The 13,045-nt window shown below is 44.1% G+C and overlaps 1 protein-coding gene across 2 annotated transcripts in view; it reads right to left on the reverse strand.

The window, feature by feature from the left end:
• The window catches only part of PLD1 (phospholipase D1), a 174,893-nt gene that overhangs the window by 77,182 nt on the left and 84,666 nt on the right, over window positions 1-13,045 (reverse strand). For both annotated transcript variants that reach the window (XM_053307830.1, XM_053307831.1), the window contains 3 exons: window positions 4,152-4,304; window positions 2,504-2,653; window positions 1,000-1,083 (listed from right to left, as the gene is read on the reverse strand). In XM_053307830.1, the coding sequence (XP_053163805.1) occupies window positions 1,000-1,083; window positions 2,504-2,653; window positions 4,152-4,304 (387 nt within the window). The remainder of the gene's footprint in view (window positions 1-999; window positions 1,084-2,503; window positions 2,654-4,151; window positions 4,305-13,045) is intronic.

Raw genomic sequence — 13,045 nt, forward strand, 5'->3', positions numbered from 1 at the left:
TAGGAGGCACCTCAGTTAGCAAATTGCCCCTGGGGTGGGTGTGGCCTGCTGAAATCAGCAGAGGCAACCACACATAGTGTGCTGATAGAGGCATCCCTGCATTTACTGCAACCACCTGAGGGTTATAGGTAAGGGAAGGGATTACTCTCACCACTGTTTGTCCTTCAGTGGCAAGTGGTGATTCCTAAAGGTTGTGCCGTTGAGTCGGTGTCAACTCCTGGTGACCACAGAGCCATGTGGTTTTTTTGGTAGCGTACAGGAGGGGCTTACCATTGCCATCTCCTGTGCAGTATGAGATGATGCCTTTCAGCACCTTCTTATATCACTGCTGTCCAATGTAGGAGTTTCCCATATTCTGGGAAACACACCAGCAGGGATTCAAACCAACAGCTTCCTGCTCTCTAGGCAGGTTGTTTCCCCGCTGCACCATTAGGTGGCTGGTGATTCCTAAGAGGGAGCTAAATAGCTAACCATGTGGTTCTATTTATAATACATTTATTTATTTATTTATTTGTGTAGCAATTCTAGCAAACATGCAGGCCCCAATCACATAATTAATACATCATTTGTTTGGTTCCAATGGTTCGCTTTGTAACATTATGGTTGCGTACATCTTTTTTTGCTACCATGGTTCCAATCCTCAAATTTGGCTTAATTTCCACAATTAAGGGAAGGTGAATTCAAAGCCTGCAAACTTTTCTTGGGAAGGAAAAACTCAGACTGAAGATGAAGCACTGGTTTTAAAGCAACTTCTGTCTTCTAATGTTTTATTAGTTCTGCTTTGTTTTCCCAGCCAAGTGTCCTCAAAAGGCCTTTGAGTGAAAACTCCCTCTGTGGGACAGTTGGCTCTGTTGCCAAGCCATCTGGTCACACTGTTCATTTCCATGCTGAAACGGTTCTGAACAGTGTAGCGTTGTCATAAATAGTTCTAGGAGTTACCTCCAGCGGTGGTGTGGGGTGGTGGAATACAGGATCAGACCATGAAAAGTAAATACTAACCACCAATCTGTGATGAAAATCTCTTCTTTCGCTGCTTCCATGGCATTTGCAACATCTTCAAAGTATCCCTTTGCATTCACATACCTAAAATATAACAGTACTTTTATTTTCTAATCAGCTGGGTGGAAGAGGGAGGGAACGATGGTTGTGCTCATTCAGAGCTTCAGCTAGATGTGATCATGGAGAGCCATGAGTAGGATCTCCCAAGGGACCTGACTCTTCCATGAGGCAGAGTGAGGCGGTTGCCTCAGGAAGAAGATGACTGAGGCACCAGCAGGGTGGTGAGATGCCCCATGCTGCTGCCCCCGGAACAGCTCTTTGGGGCCATCCTGACCCTTGCTGGCTTGCAAGAAGCATGAGGAGCGAAGAGGGGGCTGCTGGCAACTTTCCCTCCTCCCCACACCTGCCCGGCACCACTTCCAGAGCTTGCAAGGGTTGGTTTTGAAAGGTGGCTGGCTTCCAACAGGGTGTTTGGGCAAGGTAGCATCTGGTGCCTTGCCTCGGGCACCACAATAACTTGGGCCACCCCCATGGTAGTGGGAGCAGTTTTGAATCATTTTACCCCATATCATTTTTGTGATGAAAATCATACTTATATAGCACCTGCAAGTTTCCCCCTGCAGGACAACAGCAATTTGGAGGAAATGAATTTTGACCCAGAAAGTGATGTAGGGGAAAGGGCTCAAACTAAACTTGGAAAAGAATATTCCCCAATTCAAATTTATTCAATTATTTTTCACCTAGAGGAGTGAGAATATTTCAGAGAATTATTCTCCAAATCCCCAGATTCTCAGGTTTCAATTTTCCCCCCACAGAGGAATAATTCAAATTTGCATATCTATCTATAGCTATCTTCTTAGGAGGATTTTAACAAAAAATTCAGAGCTCCAGAATAAATGAACATACTGAGGGGAATCAATAGAGACTTCTTAAAATCTGCATATGTGGCTGACAGAGACTATTTCATGAACAAAAGAACATTTTGGGAAGAGCAGTGAAGAAAAATCTGGACTTCCTGAGTCTAGAGGTCTAGACTCAAGACTCTGTTAATTTGCTGTTCCAAGTTGTTTCAAGCACCTATCATGCCTGCTTTTTGCAAAACAAAAGGGCTCCTTAGGAGTTTCTTTTTATGGTAATGTGGATACAAAGAGATAAGAACAGATCTCTCAATTTATTTGAAGGATATGCTTTGGTAGTATACAAAGCAAGCTTTATAAATTATAAATCTAAAGCTCTCTACCTTAACTGGTTCAAATGTAAATATCAGTTTAGTCCAGATTATTCTCTCTAATATATATATGAATATGATATATAAATAATGATACAGTGGGGGAAGGGGAAGGGGTGGTCAACCTGAAACTCTTCACCTGTTGATGGACTGCAGTCACTCTCAGTGCAGCCGCTTGTTAACAGTTGCATGACAGGCACACATTCAATGAGCAAAGCCTGTTCCATCACTCAATTCGATTTCTATGCTGAGAAAGGCTACTAGAGTTTTTCTTACCACTTTGCCAAGGTGTTCTCCCGGAGTGGTGCAAAAGAACCAAATCTGTGATCTTTAAGGTAGTTCTTTCCATTTTTCTGAATGAATTCTTCTATTCCTTGGCCCCACCAGAGAGCATGTCTGTAGCTGTTGCACTTCAGAATCAGTGACCTAGGGAGAGAGAGAAAATCATTCACTGGTTTATTTGTATACTGCCTTCCCACAACAATTATGCCCAAAGCAGACAATAAAAATATACAGCAAAATATAAACACATAAACAATAGCAATGTAATATCAGCACTACATTAATACCATAATAGTTCATCTAAATAGCATATCAAAACATTTTCAGGGCAATTATGCCCCTTCCAGCTTTAAAATTTCATGATCCTATTTTGCTGGGGGTTCTGAAAGAGAGGCTGGAGAGACATTTGTCAAGGATGCTGTTGCTGTTTCCTGTACTAAGCAGGAGGTTGGAGAAGAAGAGGAGAGCTGGTCTTGTGGTAGCAAGCATGACTTGTCCCCTTAGTAAAGCAGAGTCTGCCCTGGTTGCATATGAATTGGGAGACTTGATGTGGGAGCACTGCAAGATATTCCCCTCAGGAGAAGGAGCCACTCTGGGAAGAGCAGAAGGCTCCAATTTCTGTCCCTGGCATCTCCAAGATAAGGCTGAGAGAGATTCCTGCCTGCAGCCTTGGAGAAGCTGCTGTCAATCTGTGTAGACAATACTGAGCTAGATGGACCTATTGTCTGACTCAGTATATGGCAGCTTCCTATGTTCCTATGACCTCCGAAGTCTGTTCCAACTGTAAAATTCTACTATTGTATTACTCTAGTCAACATTATTTATTTATTTATTTATTTATTTACACAGTCAGACAGGTGTTATTGACTGGTTTGTTTTATCCAGACACCGAGTCCTTCCCAAGCACCTGGGATGGCTGAATTTTATTATCAATGTTGTTGCTGTTATTATTGATATCGTCGCGGAATATAGGCTGTTCCCAGTAAAGTTGCTTTTTGTAATTGGCTGATGGTGATCTCTGTGGCCCCTATGGTGTTGAGGTGCTCTTCAAGGTCTTTTGGAATTGCACCCAGGGCGCCAATTACCACTGGGATTATTTTGGTCTTTTTCTGCCACAGCCTTTCAATTTCAATTTGTAGATCTTTGTATTTGGTGATTTTTTCTATTTCTTTTTCTTCTGTTCTGCTATCCCCTGGTATTGCTATGTCGATTATTTTAACTGGTTTTTCTTTCTTCTCGACTACAGTTATATCTGGTGTATTGTGTGGCAGATGTTTGTCTGTCTGTAGTCGGAAGTCCCATAATATTTTTGCATCTTCATTTTCTACCACTTTTTCAATTTTATGGTCCTATCAATCTTTGGCTACAGGTAGCTTGTATTCTTTTTCATCAAGGAATGATGACGCCCCTCAACATTAGGGGCATGGCTGGGGCCCTGCTCATGCTTACGTGTTCTGGGCCCCACTCCCCGCACGGGATGGCCCTGATTATAGCAAGGAGCCCCAGCCCTAGGAAAAGAGGTAGTTGTATATGACAGCATCAACAACTGTAAGGTCTTTATGGCTCGAACATCACTTAGCACAGTACAAAGACTACGTCTACACGTAACAGGATCAGAAGCTGTTGCAGGAAAACATCTCACCTGGAGAGATTGTCTATTCGCAGTCCATACTTTGTCTCTGTCTCTTTCTTGCCAATCTTGATGCTGAATGCTTTATCTACCAACAGGACAAAGGAAATTGCTCCGCTGTCTGCCTTCATGTACAGTAAAAAGGAGTCTTTGACTACTAGCCACCTGGGAAAAGAATACAAGAAATTGTATTAGTAGGCTCCAGTGATTAGTGGATCAAGCAATTTAAAACTTTTGATCAAAAGTACTCCCCTATTACATCAGACAGCATTTAAAAATAAATAAATAAATAATTTTCATATGACTTCACAAAAACTGGCTGGTGCCATCTTAGAAGATACTTGCCCTCTTTTGCACGCCTCTTGAGAAAAGTGTTTTATATTGCAGATTTACAGGAATGATTAACGGATTAAAACTCATTTGATCAACCAACTACAGATGTCTTTAATCAGGGAGTTTTTCACACAGTGCTTCAGTTCTCAGTATGCCACTAGCGAAGCCACTCCGAATAAGAATTGTAGCATTACAGAAGGCAGCTCCCTATTTGCATCTTAAAAGCTTGCATCTCAAAAGCTTGACTGGCAGTCGCTCTCTCTTTATCCTGAAAAAGCGACTGAAATACAGGGTATTATTTTTACCCCGATATAAAGAGGGCTAAGCTTAAACTTGGAAGGAAAAATCCGAGTTGTGTGTGAAGTACTCCCAAAGATCTCGCAGGGACTTCAGGGAGTATCTGGCCAAAGTCTGAAAGCACACACTCCCTTCCGTGGGATATTTGAAGTAAAAGCACCATGCGAAGCTCCTGGTGACAGCTCTATTATTCCAAGATCATAGGAAGCTGCCTTATGCCATCAGACATTGGACCATCTAGCTCAGTACTGCCTACACCAGGCTGGCTCAACTTAGGCCCTCCAGCTGTTTTTGGACTACAATTCCCATATTAAGAGAGCCAGCATGGTGTAGTAGCTAGAGTGCTGGACTAGGACTGGGTAGACCCAAGTTCAAATCCTCATTCAGCCATGATACTAGCTGGGTGACTCTGGGCCAGTCACTTCTCTCTCAGCCTAACCTACTTCACAGGGTTGTTGTGAGTTAAAACCTAAGTATGTAGTACCCCGCTCTGGGCTCCTTGGATTTATCACAAAATGTAATAAACAAACAAACAAACAAACAAACAAACAAACAAACAATCCCCAGCCACAGTGGCTAATAGCCAGGGATTATGGGAGTTGTAGGCCAACATCTGCAGGAGGGCTGAAGTTGAGCAGCCCTGGTCTACACCAACTGGAAGAAGTCCACCTGGATTTCAGGCAGGAGTCTTTCCCAACCTTAAATGGAGATGCCAGAAATGTAATTGAATTAATTAATTAATTATATTTGTACACCATGCCAAACCTCCATCTCTGGATGGTTTAACCTGGGTTGACTGAACCGGAGATTGAATCTGGGACTTTATTTATTTAGTACATTTCTATATCGCCCCATACAGAAGTCCCTAGGTGGTTCACAATCTAAAAAGAACCATTAAAACATTAACACAATTAAAACCATTTAAAAAACAAATAAAATTCCAAAACCCTAAGCTTTAAAACTATAAACTAAAAGCCTAGCTAAACAGGTATGTTTCCAGGTTTTTCTTAAAAACATACAGAGAAGGGGAAACTCTAATTTCATTAGGAAGCACATTCCAGAGTTCCGGGGCAACTCTAGAAAAGTCCCGGTTTCGAGTCACCTCCAACCGAGCTGGTGGCAACCACAACCAGACCTCCCCAGATGATCTTAAAAGACGGCGGGTTGATGAAGAAGAAGGCATTCTCTTAAATACCTCAGACTCAAGCCAGTCAGGGCTTTATAGATAAAGATTCAGCACTCTGTATTTCGCACAGAAACTTATTGGCAGCCAGCATAATTCTTTTAAAGTGGGTTTAATGTGATCTCTTCAGGCAGCCCCGGAAACCAACCCAGCTACTGCATTCTTGTCTATCTGTAGTTTCCGAACTATGTACAAAGGCAGCGTAACGCAGAGTGCATTGCAATAGACAAGTCTGGATGTTACCAACATATGTACCACTAAATCCATTAAGGTAGTTTATCTCCAGAAATGGACATAGCTGGCAAAGCTGATAGAAAGCACTCCTGGCCACTGCCTCAACCGGAGATATTAGGGAGAGGTTTAGGTCGAGAAGTACCCCCAGACCACGCACATGCTCTTTCCTGGAGAGTGTAACCCCATCCAGAACAGGCAGTTCTAAACCACTTTCTAAGTCTCTACCTCCTACAATGAGTTCATGTCTTGCTTGGATTCAGCCTCAGTTTGTTCTCCTTCATCCAGCCCATTACCACCTCCAAACAAGCATTTAGGGAAGTTAGGCCATTTCCTGAAGTTGACATGGAGAAATAGATTTGGGTGTCATCAGCATATTGATAACACCCTGCACCAAATCCCCTGATGATCCCCAGCAGTTTTATGTAGATGTTAAAAAGCACTGGAGACAGCATGGAGCCTTGTGGGACTCCATATTGGAGCCCTTGTTTTGAAGAGCAACAGTCTCCAAGCGACACCATCTGGAACATACCCGAGAGGTAGCAGTGGAACCACTGCAAAGCAGTGCCTCCCACTCCAAACCCCTTCAGGCATCCCAGAAGGATATTATTGTCAATGGTATTGACGTTGATGGTACTGGAAGTCATCGAGAGATCCAAAAGGCTTTCTGCATGCAAAAATGGATGCTCTACCACTGACCTACAGCCCTAGCCCGTTTTGCTCAAACAAGCTAATATTTCCCCACAGCTTTTATAATCTTCCATTATTTGCTTCCCAAAGCAGTATTGCTTTTTCTGCCCTCTAAAGATTATGAACATACAACAGTTCCTTGAACTATTGAATCACATTGTCGGCCATCTTGTCCAGGACTGTACACTCTGACTGGCAGCAGCTCTTCAGTACTGTTCTCTCAGATTTGTGTGTGTGTGTGTGTGTGTTTACTTGCAAGGAACTTTGTTCACACAGCGGGGCACGCCCCCCAACACACACACCTAGAGGGATAAAGTCCACCCTTCCACCCTGGAGGGATGATTAAAGTCCACCCTTCCATCTCGTTCTGCTGCATGTAACACCTGAGTGATGCTGGCCCGTTTGTGTAGGAACCTGATGGGCTCAGGTGGGATGGGCATCTGTGTGTGGCCTGGTCAGCATGACGTTGTGTATTGTGGGAAGTGTTAACGACAATGTTGCTTTAAGACAGGGCCTCAACCTGCTTAGTCGCTGTTACAGTGCTAGGAGGGTTAAGGGATGTTGCTAGGCAGCGAGTTATTGCTGCTAGATACAGGGCTGATGCCTCAGATATGTGCAGTTTAACCTACGTAATATTTCAATGTTAACATATTGTTATAAATAAATACCCTGCAGTATCCTCTGTCTTAGCCCTCTTCTTTAGCTCCAGACACTCATGGTTACAGCCTCATGGGAGGAAGTCACTATCAGTCATCCCCTCGCACCAACGATCATGGTTTGAAGGGAGGGAGGCATTTGTCTGAAGGGGGCACCTTCCAGGTTGCAGCTCACGGATTTGCCCTCTTCAGACAAATGGCTTTGTAACCGAGATCGGCAGTGTGAGGGGGTGATTGACAGCAGGGCAGCGGGACTTCCTCCTCACTTTTGCCCGCTGTGACTGTGAGCACCTGGGATGCTCATTATGTCTGAAGAGGACTCTTTTGTGCTCACAGCACTATACATGTCCTGAGGGGTTTTCTCTATGTTGGGTGGGTGGAGGCGGCCCCTTGGCCAAAGGAGGCTGCCAGTGGCGATGGGGCAAATATCAGTATTATAGGGAGGCAGAAAACACTTGCCCAGAAGATCTGTGGCAGGCATCATACAAAAGAGGGCATCCTCATGAGATAAGGATTCCTCCCCTTGTGAGCCATGTTGCAATACTGAGAGGCATTAAAGGGCCAGTCTGAGAATGAAGAAGGATGTCATTCTGCAGGGTGTGAGGCAGGTTCAGCCAGAAAGGGAGACTGCAAGTTATAAGGCAGATGGGTGGATAAAGGTGCCAGAATCTCCCCACTGCCTTCTTCCTTTGGCTGAGGTCCTTGGCAGGACCAGAGAGGGCTGTGGAGCCAACCTTCCCCTCCCCTTGCCTAGGGAGGCTGACATCCAGACTGTAAAGTGACTCCACACACCCAGGGTCTCTCTGACCCCAAAGCACCATCAAGGCCTCTAGGGCAGTCTGTGACTATTCCTGGGTAGCAATAATATCCACTGAGTTTGGCTCCTAGCTTGACATCCTGCCCTTGTTCCATGGCTGCCTACAGCCCAGCACTAACGGTGCTGGGACTTGACTCTGCATCTCTAATGGTTTATTTATAAAAGTGCACTTACTTAATTCCATTAAAGTTAATGGAAAGTGTACAGACATTTTGCTTTGGAAAAGATTTCATTGCCAAGCAACAGGCTCCACAGCAGAAAAAACACAGAGTGGTGGTGGTGGTGTGTGGGGGGGGGGGCAGGGGAGAGGTTGAAGAAGCAAATTACAGGCAGGTTTTTCTGTGCTCCATGTAGACCTCCCAAGCACTGTGGGAGGGAGGAGGAGGAGGAGAACTCCTTTACAGTTTCAAGCTATTTTTATCACCTGGGTATGTGCACATGTAACTATTCTACTGAAATGTTCATTTTTCAAAGCCCAGTTCTAAGAATGGATTGCATTTATCCCATGGCAAAGAGTAGTGCGTAAAGTGAAATCCTAAGCATTTTTAATGGAGGGATGCTGGTGAAATTCTCTTGAGAAATGCTCGGAAAATCATTTCAGGTGTTTGTTAAAACCCACCTCTAATGAGAGGCAAACTTCACAAGCCCCTGAATTCTTCTCTGACTTAATTAAAATGGAAGTGGAAAAGAATGATCTGTTTCATACCTCCTCATTTAATGTAATGGAGCTCTGTGGCTCCGTTACATTAAATTGGGAAGGGTGTGGGTGGGCTGGTGAGGGAGGCAGGTGGTGTCAGCACTGGATCCAGCCCAGGGGGCAGGGCTGGTGAAGAGGGGGTGGTGACTCACTGCCGCTTTCCTAAAGCAGCAGAAGGTAATGAGTTGGCACAGCATCCACATGAAGGAAGAGGATTGTACCTGTGATGGTAGAGTGCTTTGTTAAGTCTCCTTAGCTGCAAGTGGCGAAGGTTGCAGAGGTGTAGATTGCTGGGTGGTCAAGCAAGGGGGCATTTGTACTCCCTCCAGGGGCAAATGTCACCTGCACCTCAGGGAAGAAGGAAGAGGCCAGTGTGGTTGCTATGCTTCCAGTGGGAAGACCAGGCTGTTCTCCCTTCACAGTGTGTTCTAGTGGAGGGAAACAGACCCATCCATCCATGCTTAAATTACAGGGGAAGAGGGTATGGCCCCATTACATTTTGCAACAGCTCTCATAGCTACAGTTTTCAGAAGGTGGCAGTAGGGGAAACTGCAGCTAATTTGGCTAGAAGTGAGGGGATTTGGGAAGTACAGCTTGAGGACTTCATTAAAGGCTCCCCTAACTTCCCCCCACAAATTCACCCACTGTCATTCATCTCCCTTCATTTCTTGCATCTTTTTCTTCATTTCTTGCTGGGTGCCATGGAAGGTGAGAGTTCTTCCCAATTTTTCAGCTCCAAATCTGTTGAATGAAGGAAGTGCCTCACTCCTCACCTCATGGTAGGGTCAGGCCTGCAGGGATGCCATTACAAGCTGCCTCCACGTATTAAGCGTAAACTGCAGAGTGACCCTCAGGAGATTCTCCTGAAACCTGCCTCAGTCTCTCTCAGCTTCACAGGAGTCTGGTCCAACACCTGATGCCTCAGAACGTGCAAAAAGGCAACTAAGGTCATAAATACTATTATTTGTTGAAGGCAAAGCTGCTCTGTGAAACAATGACTTCAGTGTAAAGTAGACCCCAGTGTGTTCAGGACAAGATCTCTGCATCATGTTCTCATTCCAAACTGAATCGAGTTTTTGTGAATACTTTCAGGACAGTCTGGTGCTTCTCAATGAGGAAAGCACAGAGGACAATGAGGCAGGGGACACAAAGCACTCTTGCTGTACTCAGGGTTTTCGGGCATCTGCCACTAATATGTAATTCTTTCTTTTTTTAAAGGAAAGGGGGGGGGACTCTCAAGACAATTTCATTATTGAAAAAGGAGAATTCATTCATTCTTAGATTAATTCCAGAGACATTTATTCCTAAGCACGCAGGCCCTATTCAGACAATATGTCGTATGAGCATTCAGGTTTCTGTACACTACACATTCTGTGTAAATGATAATACTTGTGTTCATTTAAAAAGCGAACCTGGGTATAGGCTCCCTGAAAAGCAGGATCCAGACAGGAAATGTACTCCTGTACCTGTGTTCAACATAACATGTGAATAATTGTATCTGTGTACAGATCTACCTGTGTACAGAGCTCACAGATCGTACTAGGGTTAAACATAATGCGTGAATAGGGCTGCTCACTCATAGCTCTGTCCCACTGAGTTCAATATGATTTACTCTCAGGTAAGTGTGCACAGGATAGTGGCTTGAGAAGGTAAAGGTAGGCTGCAGCAAAGAGGTAAGGAAATGCTGCATTCTGCAGGGGGAAACAACCCCAGGGATTAAAAAAACAAAACAAAAAAAACTAGTACACAACTGATAATATCCCAGAGCTAGCTCAATCAATCATCATCATAATTGAGGCTGGGTTGAAACTCTCCTGAAATGCAGGCTGGAAAAACTGTGTGTGTGAAAGGAGAGTGTTTTACTCTAAGAGAGTGTGAAATGGGGTGAAAGGTTTGGGGGAAGGCTTATCAGTGGCAATCCCTCCAGTGGTTGCCATTTCTCTCCCAGAATGCACCCTGGTAATGATGCTACATCAGATGCAGTGTCACTTCCAGGGGACATTCTGGAGGGGAAAATGGCAGTTGCCAGAAAGACCATAGCCCTATTCGGGCATTATATTGTACAACTGTACAGATACTTATACACTTGTACATGTTTTTGTGTGAATGACTGTACCTGCATTGATTTAAAAAAATGAACTTGGATACATATTCTTCAAATGCATGGTCGAGATAGGAAACGCCCATTGGCATATTATGTTCAATACTCATATGATGACTGTACAATGTATACAGGTACAGATTTGTATACAAATACAGTTGTTCACATGTTATGATGAACGCAGGTACAGAAGAACACATCCTATCTGTATTATGTATTTGAAGGGCCTGTATCCAGGTTCACTTTAAAAATGAACACAGGTACAGTCATTCACACAAACACATGTACGAGTGTACAGCCATCTGTACACTCGTACAGCATATTGTCTGAATTGGGTTGAAGTGTACTGCTGTACCTGTGTTTAACATAATGCGTAAATAACTGTACCTGTGTACAAATCTGAACCCATGTACACTGTTCACTTATATGAGGGTAAAACATAATGCCTGAATAGGGCTCATGACAACCTTTAAAATGGCAGCCAGTGGAATGGGGGAAGCCACTGTAGGTGATGTCAGAGAAAGAGTCCAGACACCAACTAGCTGCAGACACAGGGGGCGTCAATCTAGTGAATCTTAGATTGTATCATAACACGTATTTAATTGCACAAGCTAAACACTGGCAAACCAGCATGGAAGGGGAAAGCCCAGAATGGGCACAAGTGAAGCTAGTGGAACTCTGAAACCCTTAGAGGGCTGCGAAGCTCCGGGCTCCAGATATCTTAAACACCCCCATTATCAATCCCCTACAATACAAGTAGCCCGACATGCCTGGAAGGAACTGGCAAGACAACTAAACTATGACCCCTATGCCCACATGGATATGACACTGTGGGGAAACCCACACATATTGACAGGTAAACAGCCAATTTTATGGAAACATTGGGTAGAAAAAAGGAATCAGTTGGTTATCATAGCTGATAAATGAAGATGATAACTACACACCCTTCACACTCATGCAAGAGGAGTTCAATTTACCATCAGTAAGTGCTTGGCAGTATATGCCACTGAAACATAGCATATCTGCTCAATTTGGACCGGATGCCCTGGCGGCCCCAGCAACCCCAGTGTATGCCATTTAGATGTCCTCTCTCCAAAAACTAAATAAATACCTATATGCCTTTGTGCATGGAGACATGGACCCTGGACTGGATTTACTTAGGGACAAATAGAACCTAGAACTTACAGATAAAGTGTCACCAGTGCAATGGCAAGATATTTTAGGAAGTGTTAAATGCAGCTCGATGGATCTTAAATTGCACCTAATCCAACAGCATATTATTTCCAGGGCCTACTGGACCCCTCTACGTCTTAAGCGATTAAAAATGGCCTCAAATAGTAACTGTTGGAGATGCAATAATCCTCATGCCAACTTAACACATATGTTCTGGGACTGTCCCATGGTGCAAGGCTCCTGCAGGGAGGCTATTATACGAATTAAAGTAGTGATGGATTCATCTCTTGCGCTGAAGGATCTGCACGTAGTGTTGGGGTATATCCCAACCGACTGGGGACTAAAATCAAGTTCTAAATAATGGCTATGGAGGAGCTTACTGGTAGCCAAGAGATTAATATCGCCTCCAGATGGGGTGGTGTATAAATGTAATACATACATACATACATACATACATACATACATACATACATAAAATTGCGGCAGTGGAACTCTCCCAATCCACCTAGGAGTGAGGATTGGGTGCATGGCCTGCTTAAGTTAGCAGCACATGAAAAATGGGCCCTCATAAAAGTAAATACCGCCAGCTCGTCTGGTGGCCACAGAGATGGGCTTTCTCGATTGCTGCCCCGAGATTGTGGAATGTGCTTCCCACTGAGATACGATCCTCCCCATCTCTATTTTTAAAAAACATCTGAAGACCCATCTCTTCACCCAAGCCTGTTTCA

This window comes from Hemicordylus capensis, chromosome 3 (assembly GCF_027244095.1).
Source record: "Hemicordylus capensis ecotype Gifberg chromosome 3, rHemCap1.1.pri, whole genome shotgun sequence".
In the NCBI taxonomy this organism is placed as follows: domain Eukaryota; kingdom Metazoa; phylum Chordata; class Lepidosauria; order Squamata; family Cordylidae; genus Hemicordylus; species Hemicordylus capensis.